General features: G+C 43.0%; 1 protein-coding gene across 1 annotated transcript in view; it reads left to right on the forward strand.

Moving 5' to 3' along the window:
- The first annotated feature begins 16,309 nt into the window (after positions 1-16,309).
- FREM3 (FRAS1 related extracellular matrix 3) overlaps positions 16,310-24,082 on the forward strand; it is a 98,968-nt gene continuing 91,195 nt past the window's right edge. Inside the window, 2 exon segments of the mRNA XM_002916232.3 lie at positions 16,310-22,037; positions 23,653-23,742. Of these exon segments, the coding sequence (XP_002916278.3) occupies positions 16,862-22,037; positions 23,653-23,742 (5,266 nt within the window). The 5' untranslated portion in view covers positions 16,310-16,861.

The following is a 24,082-nucleotide window of genomic DNA, read 5'->3' on the forward strand; positions in this document are numbered from 1 at the left end:
TGCACAACAATGAGTTGAGCTGGCAGCACAAATTATGGTACTGCCATCTCCAATGTGTGAAAGCACAGAATTCATTTCAATGTACCTGTTGTTTTTATAACACAGTTGAAGCAGTGTCTGTGTGTGTCACATACACATATGTGATATATGTGACCTATACTTATGTGTATACGTACACAGGGATACAGATACATACAGCAACATATATAAATACATACACATATAGACTTGAAATTAGAGCCAAGTATTTGAAAACAAGGTCTTACTCTATGTGGGTGCCCCTAAAGTTTGCTCTGACTCTTTGAAAAAACAATAGAGGTAATAACCAAGTAATTTTATCAGCAAGAATTAATTGGATTGTATAAGAAGGCTATGACAGAAGCTTACAATGCTGTAGAATTGGCCTTAGATAATTATATTCCTGTGCCTGGCTTCATGTGAATGAGTAAACAAATGAGTTAATTCATCTTTATTTGAGGCAATCAATCCATAGATAATTACCGAGTGACTTCTGCTTCCCGAAAGCACAGGGTTATGAACTCTAGGGGATAGAAAGACACACTCTAAATAGAAGTTAATAATCAAGTACAAACAGGAACAGATAACCAACCTTACAGAGACGTGAATAATGAGTACCACGAGCGTAGTGTGAACAGTAAATAGACGAGTGGGTCAGAAGAGGGAGAAATCGCTTCCATCCTCGGGACTCAGGATGTCGTAATGGGGATTCAGCAGAGGTCTGATCGATGACTGAAACTGGACTCCCCGAGAAACAGAAGAAGGGCATTCCAGACAAACCACTTCGTAGTTTAAGAAAAAACGGGGGGAAGGGCAGGCTGTGCCTTCTGTGGGAGGCGTTACCTGACAGACTACAGAATTTGAAGCATGACCAAAGTGGTGGAATGCAAGATGATTAGACACTTGGAAACTAGTACTATAGTCCAGGCATAAAGTGACGGAAGTCTGAAGGAGGGTAGTTGCAGTGGAAAAGAAAAGCGAAGACACGGAAAAAATTAAGTCCCACGTAGCCAAGGCTCTGAAGACACTCTACACCCGCTAGAGGACATAGATTGTGTCGTATTCGTCACAGTGCTTGACTTAGCACGTGGGTGTTTGGATATCTGGCTATTTGCAGGGAGAATGAACACCGATTAAGAGAAGGAAGACCTTTGATGATTACACTTTTGAACATAAGCAACTAGAAGAGAGGTAGCACTGTTCATTAAAATGGGAAAATCAGTGGTGAGATCATTCTGATCTTAAAAGTAACTACAGCCATACCTCGTTGTACTGTGCTTCAAAGATAATATCATTTTTTACAAATTGAAAATCTGTGGCAACCATGCATCAAGCAAGCCTATCAGCGCCATTTTTCCAACAGCATTTGCTCACTTGGTGTCTCTGCGTCACATTTTGGTAATTCTCACAACACTTCAAGTATTTTTCATTATTATTATAGTTGAGTTGCCGCAATCTCATGATAAAATGTTAATGGATGAGGAGTTGCTTGTTACGGATGAACAAAGAACATGGTGTCTTGATACAGAAACTGCTCCCAGTGAGGATGCTGTGAAGGTTGTTAAAATGACAGCAAAGGATTTAGCATATTCCATCCACTTGGTTGATAAAGGAGAGGCAGAGTCTGAGAGGACTGACTCCAATTTTGAAAGTTCTGCTGTGGGTAAAGTGCTATACAATATCATCGCAGGCTACAGAGAAATCATTCATGAAAGAAGAGTCAATTGGTGTGGCGGACTTCATTGTTGTCTTATTTTAAGAAATTGCCCCAGACACCCTGACCATCAGCAACCACCACCCTGGTCAGCAGCCAAAAACATCAAGGCAACACCCTTCACCAGCAAAAAAGACGATGACTTGTTGAAAGCTCAGAGGACAGTTAGCATTTTTTAGCAATAAAGTATTTTTTAAATAAGGTATGTGCATTTTTTAGACATAATGCAATTGCACACTTAGTAGACTACAGTACAGTGTAGACATAACTTTTATGTGCCCTGGGAAATAAAAATTCATTTGACTCACTTTATTGAGATACTTACTTTAGTGCCCTGGTTTGAAACCGAACCCACAATATCTCCAAGGTATGTCTGTAAGAGTGAAATGGGATAACTGCATTGAATTGGAATATTTCTGTTATTCTGTTCCCCTTTAACACATCTAATCTGTAACTGACCCACAAAATTATTTTATACTGGCATCTCTACAGTAACAAGTCATTCCTTTCCTGGGGATGACTGTCTTCTTTCCTAAGTCTTCACGCCAACTCTATGAAGCAATAATGACATCAAAGTAATTAAAAAAAAAAAGTACTGATTACCCTGCCTGGAACTGCAGCACCAAAAAGACACAGTCGGGGGGAATGCCATGTAGCCACACCGTACGTCCAAGGGGATAAAAGACAGCCCTGACGATGGTTCAGCAGACCTCACATCCCAGGGACCTATAATGACACCAAACGTGAACTACAATATGGCATGACTGGACTGTATCTCAGGGACACAGAAGGGGTTAAACTCTTACCCAGTGAGTATTAGTCATGGAGGTAGCTATTTTAAGACCAGGGGTAAAAATATTCTTTTAATCCCCCAAAAATGTTTATTTAGTTGGAATTATTCACTCAATTGTTCATCATTTTCTTATCAATGCTTCTGTGGACCTTTTTATATAAAAGGACATTCTCTATTTCTGCCAAGTCTGAAAATGTTTATCCAATTCTTTCTCATAAAGACTGCAGTTTGCAAACTTAGCTCGCAAATCCAAATAACTATGTAATTACCAACCACATCTTTAATTTAGAGCATCTGACGTTCTAAGGCATAGAAGTAAAAGTAATGGTACTGAACACCATAAATGTCTTGATAACAAATAAACCAATAAAAATATTACTCAAGATAATGCATGCAATAAGGAAACTCATAGAGAATTTATATGTATGCTGAAAGCATCGATTCAAAATTTGCTTTTACAGTCACTTTAAATGAATAATAAACATGTTACATTACTAAAAATAAACTCGTTCAACAACAGTGACAAAAGAAAAGAGAGCAGCTGGTATAGTGTGCTCTTCCGCAGCTGTTTTGTATTATTAAAATTTTACATTTTGCAACAGACACTAAAGGAATCTAGGCTTTTTAAAAATGCTATATTGATTTGGACTACTTTAAAATTTTCTCTCATAGCCCAAAAATATAACTTTTTAAACTTAAAACCATAAATTTCAATCTCCATATTGCAATGGGTCCACATGTTCAAATATATGAACTGGATGGGGTCAAATCTTAACAAACTTCATACACTGCATATTCACATCTGTTCACAAGATTTTTGTTTCAAGAAGACCTGAAAAGGGAAATAGACACAAAATCTTCAAAATACAAACTATTCCTCTGCATATTCAAGGTACTAAGGCCAAACCCAAAAAGATCTATACATTAACATACCACGTAATTATGTGAACTGTGACAATCGGATGTAAACTTTGGAATGATTCAGCGAAAAATATTATTGGACACCACTATGTCCTGGGTCCTGGGGACATACATAAATTCTTGCCCCTAAAGGGAAGGAATGAGAGAGGAAACCACAGGGTCTGGGAGGCCTGGATGCCTCCAGGCTAGGCACTTTCCACATCATCTCCTTTAAATCTCATTCTGAGAGGTCATCGTATTGCCTTCATTCTTTCCCTCCCTGTGAGCCTTCTCTCCCCTTCTGTTGTGTCTTCCCCTTCAATTAGCCACCACCACTTTCCTTTCCTCCATCTTTTCTTTCCCCTAAAACATCCTAATTTCTCCCCATAAATCCTCCAAAATAGAATGAGGCACTGAGTGGATATTTTTCCAAAAGATAGCCTACATACAAAATTTAAGATCAATTCACGGTGTACGGCCACTATGGAACCCCCTCTTGGCTTCAACATCCCTGCTGCATCACAGCCCTCCAAGATCAACAGCCGTGTCCCTGGGAAGCTTCTTTGCCATGCAGCTTTCTTCTCTACTATGGGGTCAATGGACAAAGCCCTATACCAATGGTCATTTCTCATGATCCCAATTTAAAATGAAGCTACATGTATATGACGGTCCTTTCTCCCGGCCCATGCTCACCATACACCCTGTAGTGCTAAATATTCCCATGGTGCCTAAAAGATGGACAGCTTCCAAAAATAGTACAGAGAAACAACACTGTATCCTTTAATAGATGACAACCATGCTTGAGTTTAAAGCCTGCACTTTGTTTGGCCAGCCCAGACCAAGACACAGTCTCTCTCCTCTATTTTCTTCTGCCCCTATGTCTTGATTAATTCATGCTATCTGTCTAACCTTTAAGTAGTTGAGATCAGAGCTCCTTTGAATTCTCTAAATACAGTCTGATCACACCTGTTAACCTTGTCAACCCTCCAAAATAATAGTGACGTTTGGCCTTAATTAATGATTCAAAAATAAGTTTTTCTCCTAAGCAAAATTTTGGCAGTGACTCCAAAACGCCCACAGCTATCCTTTAGTGGGGAGGGGAAGAATGATGGGTTGTGATTGTGATGTGATTTCAAGAAGCCCCATCTGCTGGTCTCCAGGCTGCCTTCAGCAAGTCCAAAGTGTCTCTCTCTTGCTGGGACAGCACGCATACTCATCCAGACGTGTAAGTATAGTCTCATTGGATCATCCTGCTACTTTCAGAATCTTCTTTTAAAAACACTTTTGATATGCCAGTTATAAATTAGTCTTCAGCAAATGATTAGGTCAATTTCCTTGGGAATCTCTAACAGAAAATGTTTATAAAACTTGTTTAAGTACTGAATATATTGGAAATGCCCTTGAAAGTCAAAATTAAACAAATTCACCACTTTAAAAATATTGTAAACATCATAATGAAAGCCTCCTTGCAGTGAATCTGAATGAGATTTCAAAATCGACAAGTCAATTAGTGAAGCACCATTCACATGTCTTCCTCTCCATCACATTCCTGGGTCACTGTAAACGGGAAAGTTGCACTAGTTTTTAGTCCAATCTGAGAGAAATACACAATCTATAACTTGAGGATTGTCCATGTGTCAGTTTGGTGTTGGTTTGTAAAAATTCGACTCTAGAGAAAAAAATCTTGGTAGAAATAAGTGTGGCTACATGATATATTGTTGATAGTTTTTATTGTCATTATTTCTGGGGGGAAAAACTAATAATCAAGTGGATTTGCTCTTCTCTGTAAGAGCTTCCAGAATTGATTTCCTACCCAACCAGCCACATATGAATTTACATGAAGCATTGCATTAACTCTGAGTATGACTAATCAGTCCCTAACTTTTTAAAAGATTTTATTTACTTATTTGAAAGAGAGCATGAGCAGGGGGAAGGAGCAGAGGGAGAGGGAGAAGCAGACACCCCGCTGAGCAGGCAGCCTGTTGCGGGGCTTGACTCCAGGACCCTGGGATCATGACCTGAGCTAAGGCAGACGCTTAACTGACTGGGCTGCCCAGGTGCCCCTAATCAGTCCCTTATTAATGAGGTAGAATTCAAATTAGATCCCCCCCCTTCAATTGCCTGGCCAATGTTTTCCTACCACATTAGTAATCTTTACAGGTTACAACTAGTTCAGCATACTGTTACATACCCACCCTTGGCTGAAGGGGGAGACTGAGACTCAGGCAGTTCCAAAGAACAGAGCTGTAGAGCGTCCAGCCAAAGAGGATTATTCTCAAGGCTTAAACTCTAACGGCATCTGCCCTGCCTGTGTCAGACTTGCTTGGGACCCATGACTCTTTCTTCCTTTCTGATCTTACCCTTTTGGATTGGAAATGTCTATCCTATGCCTGCCCACCATTGTATTTTGGAGGTGGTTTCAGGGGTTCATGGGTTCACGATGGAGGTGAATTTTGCCCCAGGATGAATCATATGCCACGTGTCGCCCATAACTGATTTAGATGTATTCGGATATTTTGGACTTAGAGCTGATGCCAGAATGGGTTAAGACATTGGGAGATGTTGGAGTGGGATGAATGTGCTTTGTATGTGAAAAGGGTATGAGTCTGAAGGACCAAAACATAAGTGCTATGGATTAAATCGTGTCTCTCCAAGATCCATACATCAAAGTCCTGACCCTCAGTACCTCACAATGTGATCATATCTGGAAGTACGGTCTTGACAAAGATAATAAAGTTTAAATGAAGCCATTAGAGTGGATCCTAATCCAATATAATTGCTGTCCTTAGAAAAAGGGGAAATTTGGGCACAGAGATATGCATAGAGGGAAGATGATATGAAGCCACAGAGGGAGGAGACGGCCATCTATAAATCAAGGAGCGAGGCCTGGACCAGAGCCTCCCCTCACAGCCCCAGAAAGGAGCCAAGCCTGTTGAACCTTGATTTCAGACTTCCAGCCTCTAGAGCTGTGAGATTATAAATTTCTATGGTTTAAGCCACCCAGTCTATGATACTTCCTGGTAGTAGCCCAGCAAACTCACACAACACCATTTAATACTAATGATTTAACATAGGAAATATGTTGATATTTAAATCATCATGTTTATGTGATATTTGAACACCTATTCAATGTTATTAATTATATTTTACAGTAAGATATTGAAAAAGCTTTAATTTCCTTATAAAACATAATTAAAAATGATAGAATTATATCTTGATAGTCATGGATTTGCAATGCCTATTCTGCTCTTGTGTACTTGATTAAACGGAAAAAAGTCAAACTAGAACACTCCGAAGGCATATGCAAAAGAAAAAAATTAGAAGTAATAGTAATTATATTTAATTGATAGATATGCTACCAAGTCATTTTCAGAATTTGGCTGAACTTTACATTTCAGAGCTGAAACCAGGATTGTAATATTCAATAGATCAATTCTTAAGAGAAAGAAAAAGCTGATTTATTAAAAATGCATAATTCCCCATCAGATAAAACTTGCATACAAATAAATAGGACTATGCCTAAGACTTCCTCTGAACTCACTCAAATTAGATTAATGAAAAACCCAAATGACAAACAAAACAGTATCCATTCTGGCATCAGATTCCATTGAGGTATCTCCAAAAACCACTGCCAATTAATTACCATTCATGAGCGCTTTTGCTTCTAATATTTGAAACTACTTAAAAGGAAATCTCTGCCGAATAGACATTGTACCTACGTATACTAAAATAAATAAAGAATACCAAATAGACTAGAAAAACTCAATCTTTTAACTTTGATTCTTTTTTTTAATGTGTTCTTCATGCCTGCCTTTGAAATAATAAATAGTTACTTCTTTTATATGTTGTATGGTTTAAAGTAACACGATCAATTATCATGTCGCAAATTAGTTCTGAATAATGCCTTTTGTTCTCCCAGGGTCTTATTTTCAACCAGGAATGAGGGAGTTTGAATCAGCTCTTTGTCCCGGTGCAGAGCCAAAGAGAACCGTCATCTTTTACCTCCCACAGGCTCCCCTGCCCTGGACTCCTCGCTACCTGTCATCTCCCCTGAACAGCCACAGCCGGAACAGGAGCCCTGGGACTCAGGGATCTTGCACCCAATGGCCTGAAGGATGGCTCTTCCTGGCCTGAGGGAGCTAGGACTACCTGCTGTTTTCCAGATGGCAACTGAAATCTCAGAAGGGTGGACAAGATATTCTGATTCCTCTCCTCCCCATCCCTCCCCACTCTCCCTAGTTCCCAAATGCTCTGACAATAACAGTGTCCTTTACGTTAATAGGATGACTAGAAGTAATTGCTGGGAACATTTTAGAAATTAACAAATGCAGCACCGTATCTTCAGAAAAGCTGTGTGGTTTCTCCCACTGGGAATGATGATCTCCTTGCCCCGTTGGGTGAAGCTTGCCTTTAGCAATGCCCAATAATGTGTGGAGGCACAGAGAACAGTGGTGCCCATCCCAGGGCCTGGTGATCCCCAACTAGATCTACGCAAAGGCAGCTATGGCCCTGGGGTACAGTCACTGGGGTAGAGCTGCGTCCACGGCATTCTTTAGGGTGGGAGAAGCTGGTAAGAAATATGGCGCGCCCCGCTGACTCTGTGGGAACAAGGCTGACTCGGCCACTGACAGGCTGTGTGCTTAACTTCCTAATCTCTCTTGAAGCTGCTGTCCTGACAGATGACACATGACCTACACAGCCAATGGATGTCACTTTAATTTTTTTTTTTTTTTGAGGGGGAGGCTTATTTGATTTTTTAACCTGTAGCCTCCCAGAAATGTATTCTTCAGTCTAAGAGACCATTGCTGGCCCCAAGGCCAATTAGAGTAAAGGCTCCAGGTAGGTTTTTCTGTTGTAGATAACATTAAATATTTGCAAGCAATCGGATTCAAGGCATTCATCTTATGATATTTAGGCTTTAGGCCCTTCTATTCCCCAGCTGGTAGAGGAAAAAAAAAACAGCTTCAACAAAGACTAGGTTGAACAGCTTAGCCTTGACAGGGAGCAGAGACCGTGGTGGAACTTCTCAGTTCACGGGGCAGAAACCTGCCCTACTTTTTGTCATCCAATTCTCCTAAAAGCTGGATGTGACTTTCCAAAAATGGGCTGTATCCCTGCCAAAGGACAGGCAGGCTATTTGGACAAATTGTCTCCTTTCTATGACCTATTAAATGTCATTTATGTACTTAAGGCAGACAATTATTTATGGAGTGGGACTTGACAGAAAGTTCCTTGGAGTGACAGGGACATATAAGGAATCCTACCCCATAGGACATAGTTTTAGTGAAAGTTGAATTAATTTACAATGTAAAATGCAGCTCAGTTTTAAAGAATAAATTTCGGATGATGAGGGATAAAAAAGATCACAATGTGGATAAGTGAAATTGTTCTTTCTTGGGGGGAACCTTGATAAAATAAATATTTGGCTAGAAATCAAATTTTCATTCTCCACATAGAACCATCACCAGCCTCTAAGGAATCGATAAAGTCTGAAGATGGAAGAAAGTAAAACCAGTAACCGAAGGGTCAGTGGGAACAATAAGCACAGCTGCAACTTTTTACTCAGATCTTTTTCATTTGCCTTTAAATTTCCCTGACTCCCCTCCTTCTGGGTGGTGGATTGGAGGTTTGTCTTCTGGTCTCCTCACGTGGCTGCCTCTTGGGTTAAGCCCTCTCCTTGCTGCACTCTTGATATCTCGTTGATCATCTTGGCTGCCTATCAGGCACATGAACTTGGGTTTAGTTACCAAGTTGACAAGCCAACCCAAAGCTTGTTGCCCGTGGTTCATGCCCCCTCCTCACTCCCCCGCCCCCCAAGCTGGTAATGGGAATTCAGTGACGAGTCCAAGCAGCTGCTTAGGCTTTTTTTCCTAGGGACCATTCCTGGGACCCCACCGTGCCTGGCACCTAATCTTTGGCAAGGAAATGGTTTTGGGATTCGGTTTGCATGACAGACGTCTCTTGGTGAGTACTTCCTGTGGAATCGCACCTGAGCATATTTCTTCCTCCTCTTTGCCTTGGCTCTCCTAGATTTCTTCCTTCCAGTTGGTTGCCTCCATATAGGGGGTTTGGAGGTCTCTTTGTCTCCTTTTCTAGCTTAAAAAGCTGATGAGGGAACCATTTGATTCAGTCAGTGACTCTCTGACCTTTCGGGAGGAACTAGAAAGTAGAAAACTGTTTGGTTCAGTCAGAAAAGCCCCAGCTTTTGAGGAAGAGCCAACGCTCACAGAGGTCCTCTGAGCTTCATTAGGTTGGCTTGCCCCTGCAGCTCTCGGTGTCTTTACATAAAACCGGCTGTGTTCTAACTGGAAAATGGGAGATTTTAGCTTTGTTTTGTCAAAGGAAGATATTTGGAAATTGGACCTTTAAAATTTTGTTTGCATCTTGTCTGTGTATTTATGTATGTTCATGTATGTTGTACCTGCTAGATAATTTCTCTACCTTTGATGATGTTGCTAAAAACCGATTTATAAAAGAGCTCTATTTAGTTGATTTAAAGGCAACTGTTTATAAGAATTGGACATTCTAAAACTCAGAAAAAAGAAACTAACCCAAACATATTTCAAGTTCATGCAATCTTGAAAAATACTCAGTATTAAAGCTAATTAAGGTTGTTGGTTCAATTAAAATGAACCTGTCTTTAGAATTATCAGCATTAAATGTAAAACTTTATTCTGCTTGTGTTTACTGAAAGTCAAATAAGTTCACGTTACCTTCTTTGCAAAATTTGTCAGAAAAGAAAAAAAAAGACCTGAGAACTTTGTCAAATGCCTCCAAGTTTTATGGGTAATCTAAGAACAAATAGATGTAAATAATTGTAATAAATGTAATTAAGACTACTAGAAATAGTAGGGGAACAACTGTATGCGAGGAAAGCGAAACTGGTTATTTAACTTAGGAGAAAATCTGAATGAATTTGGAAACGAATTTTGTGCATTGTCATGGGAACTGAGATTATGGGGTTTAGCCTGTAAACAAGTTAACTAGGGAGTGAGCACCACCTGGGGAGGAGAAGGGAGCCCGAAAGCAAGATCAGGCAGAAGGTGAGCAGGGGTGTGTCAACAGAAACCTTAGCTGACTGTCCGAGGACTTCCAAACATTGGATTACCCTTCAGAACGACCCTGAATTGGGACAAAAAGACTGGGTTTCTCTACCCTCCTGTTGAACAGTCATTGGACGTGACCACCTGGGGAGGGGGCACGCCCTTGGCAAGGCCATTGTCTTGGATCAGAGCAATCCCACTGGCCTCGGAGAGGTAAGGATTGCTGCAGCCTTCCTCCAGCTGACAGCCCTTCGTTCCTGATGGGGATTCTGGTCTGCACATCCCAGCACCTGCCACAAGAACTCCGATCCTAGCAGTGCCCTGGACGTCCTTGCCCCAACATCCACATGGGAGAGCGGACACGGAGGGAAAAAAAGACTGCATAATTTTTAAAAATCTATCTTCTTGGATTGAATGAGTCTTAATATAAGAAGTATACCAGATGAGATTGGAATTTGGTTTTCTCTTTGCTAAAGTGACCGTTTTCTTAGATTAGTCTAAATCATAAAGTTTTTTTATCTTTAATCTGCCTGGAAAAATACTATATTTTGTCTTTATTAGGTCTCTGATTAAAGTTGAAACAACTACATAACCCTCTGCACTTGCCTTTAAGATCTTATTGCCACCTTGCCTGAATAAATATTGAGCTTTATAATGGTCTCTAATCCTAAATAGGCATATTGTTTAAAGCTTTTTTTTTCTGATATTTCTGACAAACTTTCCAGAATTCAACTTCTAAAGGAAGTCTTTTTGACTAATTAGGCTTGTTGATTTGGTGTGTCCAATTACGTGGGCAGCATTGTCACATAAGTGATGAGAACCCTCCTTATGTTACACGGTGGGGTCATTGCTATCGCTGTTGCAGAAATTATATAAAATTCCTAAGGTTTTGATAATGTCCTGGGATAATGTCATCACCTGTAAGTATAATTATTAGAGGGTTGTAGGTCACAGAATTTCCTTGTCAATTGTATTATAATAACAATTACAGGTCTCTGATATCTTCAAGGCCATAAACTAAACTGGGTAACAATTTCTGGAACGAATGCAAAAACTGCGTTCAAACAGACTCTTGTTTGAAACATTGCTGGTTCTCTAATATTTGCTCTCCTAATTTTAAGACTATGACTTACAGACATTTGATAAAACATTCATTTGTAAACAAATGTGAAACATGTATCTTGATTTCCTTACCTGATCCCTCCAGAATTCAGAAATTCCTAGTGAGTATTCTTCTATTTCCATAGCAATGCATTAATTTGCATAAGTTTATTAAGAATCTGTTCTCCTTTTGTCAGGACACAATTGGAAACGTTGGTTATATTACCAAGGCTTTGACTGGAATGTTCTATCAGAAGGACATATGCATAGACTCAGATGTGACCAGACGCCTTTAAGAAACTAAGGTTGACTTGATGGAGCCAATGAAGCCCTTTGGAAAAACTGGCCTGATACCTTGCTTACACATGTACCAGCAGCCTTCCCAGGTGAGTAAAGAAGGTAACTTCCTGACAGATGCAGGAACCTCCAGCTATTTTGAGGACCCCAAGAAGAGAGGAATTCACCCAAACCTCTAGGTATTGTAGGTGAAATCGGATGGCAAGAATTTAGCTTGGCATCTTAGCCTTGAGAGGCTATTAGACGTTCGATCTGAAATTTCTTAGGAAGAGTTCCAGGAAAACAGATTTTTTTTTTTAAAGCAACAAACAAAAATCCATATGGCCAATCACTATTTTGTTGCACTTAGGTAAATAATTGGGCCAAGTTTGTTACAAACATTTTACAAACATTATTTTACAAACAAATTAGTCCTACTCTTTGGAAATGAGGGTGATCTTTAGAGAAATGATGTTTCAGTAACACACCGTTGTGGATGTTAGATTTTTTAGTTCTGATGAACTGTTTGTGAGTGCTTGTTGTTTGCCTATAAACCTGAGCTGGATTCTGAATTCTGGTGTCCTCAAGTATCTGGCCAAGCTCTCGACACAAATATTTCCAATTTTCTCCCGTTCTCTTGACTTGGAATCACTGAGCGATAAAACTGCTCTTTTTCTTAAAGCCCTGCAAACAGAAACTAGACAGCTTGAGGTAAACTTCAGAGAAAAACTGCCACAAGGGCCCATGTTTAGGCCATCTTCATGCCTGTTACTGTATAAACCACTCAAAGATCCCCAGAGACCTACAGGTAATTGAGCAAGCTTATTCCAGCCATCCTGATTTGATGGCTCTACCACTGGAAAATCCAGACTTTGAGATGTTTACAGACAAGAACAGTTCTATGGATCAAAGACCATTAAGAGCTGGATGTAATGGTGACCCAGCAGCTATTGTCCATTGCTGAGAACAACAGAAATCAGACTGATTGCCCAAGGGAACAACTGGGCAGATCAAGCTACCAAGTTGGCAGCCTCTACAAAGATTCAAAACCCTCTATAGTGGCTTTAGTACCAGACATAATCTTAACTACAGTATCAACCACAATATTCCTAAAGGGAGCCAAGGCATGGGGATTAAAACACCATGCTGCCACTAGAGCCAGCTGGAAATAGAATGAATCCTTTCCCAGAACATCTTATGGGAGAAATATTTAACTGTACTCCCCAAAGCACCTGCAGTGGGTGAGATGCTGCTCTTCGATGGATCCAGAAGTATATTGCGGGTCCCAATCATTAGAGAACTATTTAAAAAATGTGACATTTGTGCTAAAAACAATCCTAAGACTGGGCCCCTATCCATTTTAAAAGGAATACAACTCAGAGCCCCCAAACCTGGAGAAGCCTGGCAAGTAAATTTTACCAGGATATCAAAAACAACAGGTAATTTTTGATATTTGCTAGTATTTATAGACAACTTTACAGATTGGGTTGAAGCTTTTCCATGCCATTCAGGGAAGGTCTCAAGCTGTTAAAACACTTTAAGCAAGATCATTCCTAGGCTTGGATTGCTGTTCATAATTCAGAGTGACAATGGAGCTGCATTTGTGGCAAAAGTCACACAAGCAGTGTCCAAAGCCTTGGGCGTTAACGGAAATTAAACTCCTTCTTGGAGACCCAAATAAACTGGAAAAACAGAATAAATGAAGATCAAAAAGAACCCTGCTTGGACCAGCAAGCCTCTGCTGGACATGTAACTACTCTTTAGGAGAGTTGATCCAAAGAAATCCATGGACAAGTAGGACAAGCTACGTGGTTACAACAAATCTCCCCTAAGGCCCTAGATAAAATAGTATAAGAACAACAAACCAAAGTACAAAAAATCCTGGTAACGTAAAATTTCAACTTGGAACTAAAGATTTCCAAATGAGTACAGAACCTTTCCATTCCTCTAATCCTGATCTTTGCCCCAGTTTAGCAGGAAGTAACTAGAATGGTCATTATCCCAATTCCCTCAAGAATGAGCAATAATCAAAAGACAGTGGGGATTGACACTGGTAACCAAAAGGTTAACAGGACTGCTAAGCACAGCTGCAACTTTTACCCAGACCTTTTTCATTTGCCTTTAAATTTCCCTGACTCTCCTCCTTCAGGGAGGTGGATTTGAGGCTTGCCTTCCTGTCTCCTCATCCCCACCTTTGGCTGTCTCCGGAATCAACCCTTCCTTTCCATGCCCAGTGTCTCAGTGATGGTCTTTGCTGTGCATCGGGCAGATGGACTTGGGTTCGGTTACAAAAGGAGCTATCCTATACTTGCACTGGTTTGGGGTTTTTTTGTTTGTTTTTTTGCCTGGCACCTAGACTTCACAGTACCTGATTACTACCTCTCAATCTGATTCAATCAACAAACACTTTTATGTACCTGCGATGCACCAGTCCTTGGTATCAGTGGCTATCAGGGGTCAACATTGCATGCTCCCTGCTCTCATGCAGCTGAATCATGTTATCTGCAAATGCAGAATTACAAGCAGATTTAATATGGCTTGGGGAGCATAGGAAAAAGGCTTTCTGAAGAAGATGGACTTAAACCACAAAGAAGGAGGAAAAACAGAAGGGTGTGGCAAATGGACAAGATTCGAGAAAGTCATGGGATTTTTGCCACATGGAGGTTACTAATGACCTCACTTAGAATTTCGATGATGTTTTTAAAGCGGAAGCCAGACTGAAGTGTTCTAAGAGGAAGTGAGTGGGAGAATTAGTCATGTAGACAGCAGGAAAAACAAAAACCCCACTTTCAGGAAGCTAGGTAGGGAAGAACAGAAGAATGGTAGAGAGAATGTTAACTGGAGGGGGAGGTCAGAGGACAAAATTAAAAGCCTAGTAGCTTAGTTGTCTGTCATCTCCGGTCCCAACCCCCATCTCTGTAATGAAAATAGCACAGGGACAACACAGTTGCCCAGAATGAGTGGCGCTTGGACAGAAATCAAAATTACACTCATACAGGAATATTCATTTGGTGAAGTTTAATATATGCAAAAAAGTTCTATTATAGAAAAACCATCCTTTGGATCAGGCGGTGGCTTTATGAAATACAATGTCTTTTTCATTTACAATGGAATTTTACCTGTTTCAATTTAAAATATTTTTTAAAATGAATCATGGAACACTCATGAAAAACTAATGAAGTACTGTATAGTGACTAACATAACATAATAAAATAAAATATTTTTAAAAATAGTTTCTAGACACACTGGACTAGTATAATTCGCTAAACATTTTGTTTCAAATTTACTATGTCTTAATATTCAATTATATGGACAAATCTGCCTCATCTGTGCTAATGAGGTGTACTACATTCCACTTTGTGGATCATATAGACTCATGGCCTTTCACTGGCTGATTAAATATTTTAAAAGAATATTAATGCTTCCAAGCCAATAGCAGATTATTTCTGCTCTGGGAGTCCGAGCTGCTGGGGCTGAAATGCCTAAGACAGGCATCTGCCACACAGTAACATAAAATAATTTAAGGATATTGTTGTACACATATGTTCCCCTTGAAGCCATATTTATCTCTACTGTTTTGGACACATCTATTTTCACTGACCTCAAGTGTGGCATTTACATTAATTGCATAAGAAAAAACATTACCATTTTAATTACAGGGAAAGATTAGTCTGCCCTGTGCCTAAATGGACACCTCTAATATCTGAAAAAATAGGCATGAAGGGGCACCTGGGTGGCTTAGTCTGTTAAGTATCCGACTTGGGCTCAGGTCAAGATCTCAGGGTCCTGGGACTGAGTCCCATCCCCTCCAGGCTCAGCTCAGCAGGGAGTCTGCTGCTCCCCCTCCCCATTTGTGCACCTGTTTTTTTTCTCTCTCAAATAAAGAAAATCATTAAAAAAAGAAAAAAAAAGAAAACAAACTAAGTAGCTAACATTACAACCCACCAGGGCAGGTGTCCTTAACTAAAAGCCCCAAAATGATCCTAATTCCATTTTAAGTGTTAAATAGATTAATTCACAGAAATTGATCCAGGTACCTGCAGTATTTTCTCTGCTACTCTTTCTCTTGACATTCTCGCCTCTGGCTACTATATATTTTTCTACAAAGAAAGTATTTAGGAAACACCATGTCTAATAAACTCAGAGGGAGTCACTGTTGATCAGATATGGAAACCACATTCTTAAAAAATGGAAAAGAAGCCAACGTGTACACCCGGTTATGGTATGTGAGACCCACTGACTAGAAACAGATTGTCAAAGCTGTTCAAATTCACCAGCCTGGATGCTAATCTTTTTCCTCTAGAACTGAGCAGAAGAAAAATGCCAGGGTTATTTTGGAAGCACCGAATTACAAGATCTGGAATAAGCTGCTTCATCAGACAGGCAGCTAGAAAATCCTATTTGCAAAATAGCTCCCGCTAGCTTCTTTTATGTCCGAAGTGAGACTCAATTTTGGCTAGGAAATGCACGCCTGTCGGCGGTAAGGAAGAGGAATGGTGGCTCTCCCCCCTTTCAGAAACACCGTTGCCTAGATGAAGCCACCACGGGACCGCAGTGTCTTCCACGCGTGCAACTGACCCGGTACAGTCGCTGTCTCCCAGTCCTAAAGAACAATCTCTTCAAGGCACCGGGGAGAATATCCCGACCAGCTGGTTTGAAGCAGGCAGCCGGGGCTGCACAGTAGCCGACTACCCCTCCGGGCACGAAGGTCAGTAAGGTAGCGAGGTTAAAGGCACAAAGGAGTGGAGGGGCGAACTCCTCGCGAGGTCTCCGGGCGTTGGGGCGTACCTAGGCGGTCCCGGGAGCCAGCCGAGGAGAGGCTTGCGACGCAGGCAGGACAGAAGGTGGGCAGAGGCTGCTTTTACCTGCCACAGCTGAAGCATGGCCACCGGCTCTTGCTGAGTGCGCGCCTTGCTCCCGACTGGACAGCAGCCTGCTCCTCCGCAGCCTGCACCCGCAGTTGAGCCGGCCCTCTTCGGACAGGGTCCTCTCCGCGCATCCCAGAGTCAAGGTCCCATGGCTGCGACTTCTCCGCGCCCCGCTGGGACGCCCCGGCAGCTTGTCGTGGCGCTCGCCTACGTGCTCCTGAGCTGCCCGGTGCTACAGGGACAGGTACCCTCGCCTGGGACTGAACCCCACCCTGCGCTTTACCTGCCCACCTGGGGCTCCCTGGCCCGCAGTAGCCCCGACGGCCCCAGCGTCCTCATCGCCAACCCCGGACTCCGGGTTCCCGTGGGCCGCTCGCTTTGGCTGGACCCGCTCCGGGACCTGGTGATTCGAGTGCAGCCCGGGCACTGGTGCGAGGTGACGGTGCTGGACGTCCTGCCGCTGAGCCACGGTGCGCTCTCTCCGCGCCACTTCCCCTGCGCCTTCGGGCCCCGCCAGGTCCAGTACACTCACTTAGGCTCCCGAAGCCCGCGACGCGCTCGGGTGCGGCTGCAACTGCGCTACGACGCCCCGAATTACACGCTGGCTCTGCCCTTCACGCTGACTGTGGACGTGGTCTTCCCCAGGTCGGAGCTGGTGACGCGCAACAGGCCTTTGTCAGTGGAGAAGCTGAGGGGCTGGAGCCAAGCCATCGACAGGAGAGTGCTGGACTTTGCCTCCCTGGGGAACGGAGCCTCTACCACCAGCAGGTGCCGGCTCACCCTTCTTCCTCCCCAGGGCGGCCCACTGCCCAAGTATGGGCGTTTGGTGGATGCCATGGGGGACCCTCTCCCCAGGGGCAAGAGAGTAGACTGTGAGACTTTTGTCAGAGCTGGGGTGCGCTACCAGCATACGGCCTCCACCCCGTCGCCCAATCGGGACTATGTGCCCTTGATGGCGGAGCTGCTAGGGCCAGAAGACAGAGGCGCTGGGTCAGAGGCGGTGCTGCCCGGCGAGCACTTCCAGCTGCTGGTGAGCATCCTCGACGGAGTAGAGAACACTGCACCTAGGCCCAGTTTTGTGGCCCTGATGATGATGGAGGTCAATCAGTTCTTGCTGACAGCTCTGACACCTGACGCACTGGCTGCGGAGGACACAGAGTCTGACCCTGATGACCTGGTCTTCAACATTCTCAATGCCCCCACAACCACGCCAGGGCACCAGGGGTACGTGGTCAGCACTGACGACCCCCTGGGTCTTCCAGTCTCTTCCTTCACCCAGCGGGAGCTGCGGGAACTGAGAATTGCCTATCAGCCCCCGACAGAGAATTTGGATTCAGAGCACCTCTTCCAGCTGGAGCTGGAGGTGGTGGACGGAGATGGCGCCACCTCAGACCCCTTTGCCTTCATCGTGATAATGAAGCCCGTGAACACGCTGGCCCCAGTGGCTAGATATAACCAGGGACTGCTGCTATTTGAAGGTCAGTTAAAGCCCCTGTCCAGCACCCACAGCCTTCAGATCAGAGATAATGATAACCTAGAAGAGGTGATAGTAACTGCAGTAAGGGGCTTGAGACACGGGCAGCTGGTGGTGCTTGGGGCACCTGCTGGGTGCAAGCATTTCACACCAGAGGACCTGGCAGCAGGGCGAGTGGCGTACCAGCATGACGGCAGCAACACCTACAGTGACAATATCATTTTCCGGATGGAGGATGGGCACCACCAGGTGGAATTCCTCTTCCCTGTCACCATCATACCTGTTGATGATGAACCACCGAAGGTCAAGGCCAACACCGGGCTCTCAGTTACAGAAGGCCAGGTGGTCCAGATTTCCCCCTTTGTCCTGAGTGCAACTGATATTGACTCTGACGACTCAACCATCCACTTTGTGCTGGAGGACCGGCCTCTAGAAGAGGAAGAAAGAGGGTGGGATCTGGCCCCTGGTTCCTCCTACTCAACTCAGCACCTGGGGGAGATGCTGCTTCGGCAGGCTGAACCACCTCTGTCCCCGGAAGATGAAGATTGGTATTATGTGGAAAAGGAAGGACTTTATGAGAAGGTGGTGACTGAGTGGCTTCAGCAAGACATAATGGAAGGGAAACTCTTCTATCGCCATCTTGGACCCCACAGACCTCAACCTGTAATGGCCCAGCTGATTTTCCATGTACAGGATGACCATGACCCACCCAATCTATCCAACCAGCACTTCTTCACCATCAAGGTCCAACCAGTGGATCTGCAGAGTCCAGAACTATTTCCAGGAACTACCCTAGAAATGACCGTGCACCAGTACCAACTCACTCACTTCCAGAAGAAATTCCTCCAATATGTTGACCAGGACTCAGATGACCAGAACCTGTGGTACACCTTACTGACACCCCCAACTGACACAGATGACAACCACCAAGTCCGGGCTGGAGAAATTGTGCTCACTGATTCACCAGATATGCCCATCATGCACTTCACCCAGGCCCAGGTAAATCTCCATAAAGTTGCCTACCAGCCCCCACAGAGGAAGCTGGGTGTTGTACCACGGGTTGTGCAGTTCACCTACCAAGTGGAGGATGCTGCAGGCAACAGCATACGTGGTACATTCACATTATTCCTGAAGCCTGTGGACAACCAGCCTCCAGAAGTCACCAATAGAGGCTTTACTGTCTTAGAGGGAGGAAATTTTATCCTCAGCAGTAATGAACTGGATGTCATAGACCCTGACACAGAAGTTGACCAGATTGTCTTCATATTAGTCTGGGGTCCCCAACATGGACACCTGCGCTACTTAAACAAACATATGGTTCCAGGGGAACTTTTCATGCAAGCTGATATTATTAATGGGAGTGTCTCTTACCAGCACAGCAGAGACCAGACCACCAATGACACCTTCCATCTGGAGGTAAGTGACAAGGTGCACCACATACCCATCACCGTCCGGATTTACGTGCATCCCACTTCAGCGGACAAAAGTCCCAAGGTCTCTATTACAGGTAGTCCGTTATTAGATGTTTCCATAGATGTACTAGAGAGCAGAGCCACTGAGATCACCATGGACATCATACATGGCAAAAAGAAGGGCACGGGTGACTTGATGCTGTCTTTCATTGTAGAGGATAGCCCAAAATTGGGTACTCTTCTAGTGAATGGTTTACCTGCAGAACAATTCACCCAAGAGGACCTCATCAGTGGGGCAGTAATCTATGTCCACACTGGGGGTGAAGTTGGCTTCCAGAAACAACATGATACCTTCAGCCTCACTCTCTCCAAGGATTCTTGTCAATGGGTGGTGGGAGACAGCATAGTTGAGAGAGTGCAGGTGCAAGTGCTTGTGCTGCCTGTGGACAATGTGGCACCCACAGTCTTGGTGGGGGAGTCCTATATTGTTGATGAAGGCAGGAAGAGTCCCTTGACCTCACAACATCTCAGTATTGAAGATGTGGACACACCCCAAGATGAAATCCTATGCACAGTGACTGGTCAGCCAGCCTCTGGCTACCTGGAAAACATTGCACCAGCTCCTGGTTCAAAAGAATCACGGGCTGGTAGCCCCATCAGTGCTTTCTCCATCAGAGATGTCCAAGCGAGGCATATCAATTATGTACAGAGTATTCACAAGGGCGTAGAGCCACAAAAAGATCAATTCACCTTTCATTGTTCTGATGGCATCAACTTCTCCCCAAATGTCTTCTTCCCTGAAATCATCTTACCCACCAATGATGAGCAGCCTGAACTTTTTGCCAGTGAGTTTGTGGTATTAGAGGGGATGAGCCTGGTCATAGACACCCCACTGCTCAATGGAGCAGATGCTGACTTGCCACCAAATGAGCTTCACTTTCAGCTCACATCCCTCCCTCAGCACGGACGAATCGTACAGCAGCTGGCCACCGGCAGCCAGCCCATCCGCAGCTTCACCTTACAGGAGATCCAGGAGGCCTCCACTATTGTGTACGAGCATGATGACTCTGAGACCACAGAGGACAGTTTCGAGGTCTGGTTGAGTGATGGCAAGCACACCACTCACAGGAGGGTACCCATTATGGTGATCCTGGTGGACGATGAAACCCCTCGACTGACCACCAATGATGGGCTGGAAGTAGAGCCTGGACACACCGAGGTCATCACAAATTGGGTCCTGAAGGCCACAGATCTTGACTCTGATGAAAAGAGCCTCCGTTTCGTCCTCCGTTCAGGGCCTCAACAAGGGCTTCTACAGCGGCTGAGAAAACCCAGAGGGGAGGTGAGAAATAACCTCACGCTAGGGATGAACTTTACCCAGGATGAGATTGACAGAAGCCTCATCTGTTATACCCACACAGGCCAAGATGGAGTTCTTGACATTATCAAGTTTGATGTGACTGATGGGATTAACCCTTTGATAGACCGCTATTTCTACATCACTGTTGGCAGCTTAGACAGGGTCTTCCCTGAGGCGGTTAGCAAAGGGCTTACCCTGGCAGAAGGTGGCAGAGTGACCCTTACCACCAGTCTGCTTAGCACCAGTGACCTGAACAGCCTTAATGAACAGCTTCACTTCAGAATCACGCGGGCTCCTAGCCTGGGGCACTTGGAGAGCTCTGACCACCCTGGGAAGCCCATTGCCTCTTTCACTCAGCTTCAGTTGGCTAGCAACAAAATAGTCTATGTCCACACTTCAAACGATGAGATAAAGACGGACAGCTTTGAGTTTCAAGTGACTGATGGACTCAACCCTGTGTCCCAGACCTTCAGGATCTTCATCACAGACGTGGATGATAAGAAACCTGTCTTGACCATCCATAAACTAATACTGCAGGAAGGGGAAAGCAAACACATCACTCCGTTTGAGTTGACAGCTGAAGACAAGGACACTCCAGATGATCTTCTCCTCTTTACTGTCACCCAGCTCCCCATCCATGGTAGGATTTTGTATAATGGCAGTCATCCTGTGACCACCTTCACCAAGCGGGACCTGAGTGAGAACCTGATTAGCTACTGGCATGATGGCAGTCAGACAACTGAGGACAGTTTCTCCTTGACTGTGACAGATGGCACTCATGCTGATTTCTATGTCTTCCCAGACACCATCCTAGAGACACATAAACCTCAGGTAATGAGGATCCACATAAGTTCTCTAGACAACAGGCTCCCCCAGATTGCCATTAACAGAGGTGCGTCAGCCTTGAAGCGCCTTCACACTGGACACATGAGCTTCCTGATTACCAGCAGGTCTCTGAGGGCAGAGTATCAAGACAGTTTCCAGGGGTTCCTGAAGTATAAAGTGACCAGAGGACCAGAGCATGGTTTCATTATCAACACTGGCCTTGGAAACCAGAGCACGCGAGTGTTTATGCAAGGTTAGTAACAAGGTCCCCGATGCCTCTGTCCCTCTTCTTGAGCAGATCAGATCTCCCAATTCTGTATAAAATTGTCCCACCATTGGCAGAGAGATTTTTATTCTAATGAAATATAGTGGAATATGAGATTATTCTAATAACAAAAATGGGCAACGAGTTCTTTTCCAGCCATTTCATCAGCATGCCCATTTAACAGGAACTCTCGGACATCTAGGAAGGCTGGTAGATATGCCCTAAGATTGCAGAATGCAGGTGGACAGTTTCTGCTTCTGAAATATCATTGTAAGATATGATTACATTGATTTTGATAATATTAGTTTAATTTCAAATTTTTAGTAAAGAATGACATACCTAAGAATCGTTTTCATAGTTTATCAGTAAGTTTAGATTTCTGAAGATGATATTTTGTACTTAGATTTTGGAGATAAATATTACACAGCACATTTTCTTATGCTATTCAAATGTAACGTCTGCATCTAAAAAAAAAAAGCATAGAACTAAATTTTCCTAAGTGTGTGGAGAGTTATGTTTTTAAACATCTTTTTTTTTTTTTAAGATTTTATTTTATTTGACAGAGATAGAGACAGCCAGCGAGAGAGGGAACACAAGCAGGGGAAGTGGGAGAGGAAGAAGCAGGCTCATAGCAGAGGAGCCTGATGTGGGGCTCGATTCCATAACGCCGGGATCACGCCCTGAGCCGAAGGCAGACGCTTAACCGCTGTGCCACCCAGGCGCCCCTTAAACATATTTTTTTAAATATATTTGTCATTACTACTAATGGTGAACTTGAGGCAGGTTCTTTTTTTTTTCCCCCGGGTGATGTGACACTTGCTATCTTTGGCAGCTCTTTACATTGTCTTAAAACTTTTTCATGTAGCTTTATGCATGAGATGTGAAGAGATACATGGAATTTTCTACATACGATACATATATACCTACATGCAATCTTAGAGTAAAACTTATGAAGGGTGTTTAAAAATCGTTTTAGTTACATTTTCAGAATTGCTTCTAAAGCTGATGAAATTATGTGGTTTTATAAGAATTATCTTTATGAATAAATACCCCCAAAATGCAAATTCTTTAATAGAGTAATAATTAATGTAAAAAACACAATTATGGACCAAGTGACAAGTTCTCGAAAATCCAAGAGAATAGGTAATAACAAAATCATGATTTTAGTCCCATTTTCTTTTTTCTTAGACTGCAGCAGTTATTCTTGTTTAAATTCATTTTGACTAAAAGTTCATGAATAACTACCATCATGCAAGCCCCAGGCTTATACAGAAGACCTAAACCAGATGGACTCAGCTTTCCATAGAGGGCCAGGATGTTATAAAACGTGCAGCACTAGAATGTCTTTCTTGGGGATTATCCCACAGATCATACACATAGCACCATAACAGAATTTTAAACTCATGTTCTATTTTTGCCAATGTTACTTCAAGAAAAAATTAGATTCATATTCACTTAATCATTTTTTTAGAAGTTAGATTTGCATGCATTTAACCATTTTAAAATTTCTTTGTTGTAGTATTTTTATGCCTTAAGCCATTGACGTTCTTACACTCATTTTCTATTATGCCAATATGACGAGGGATACTCGCTCTTTTCTTAGCCGACATTGACGACAGGAGGATCTGCTACATCTTGAATGAAGGCAGCAAAGCAACAAAGGATATCTTTTACTTCTCTGTTGAAGACAACAGTAAGTCAATATTGAGACCTTAAAAGGGAGTCTTGGTTATTTAAAATCAATATGAAACTGAAAAAAATTAAATTATTTACATAGTAATCACAATTGGTATATGTCATAATACAAACATATGAATTCTTTTTGCTCTATTTGCAATCCTGAGCCAAATGATTCTTGACAAATCACTGTTTTGGTAGGGGAAGCAACAAGGAATCTAAGAATAAGATATGTAGTATTTTACCTGACCTAGATTACACGTGGCATCCTATAGGCAAGTCAGTCTCTTCCAGTGGTTCTGAGAATCTGACTGGTGGTTTCTGTCATTCTGGAACAAATTAGAAAGTCCACCTTT

Source organism: Ailuropoda melanoleuca, chromosome 5 (genome assembly GCF_002007445.2).
Source record: "Ailuropoda melanoleuca isolate Jingjing chromosome 5, ASM200744v2, whole genome shotgun sequence".
In the NCBI taxonomy this organism is placed as follows: domain Eukaryota; kingdom Metazoa; phylum Chordata; class Mammalia; order Carnivora; family Ursidae; genus Ailuropoda; species Ailuropoda melanoleuca.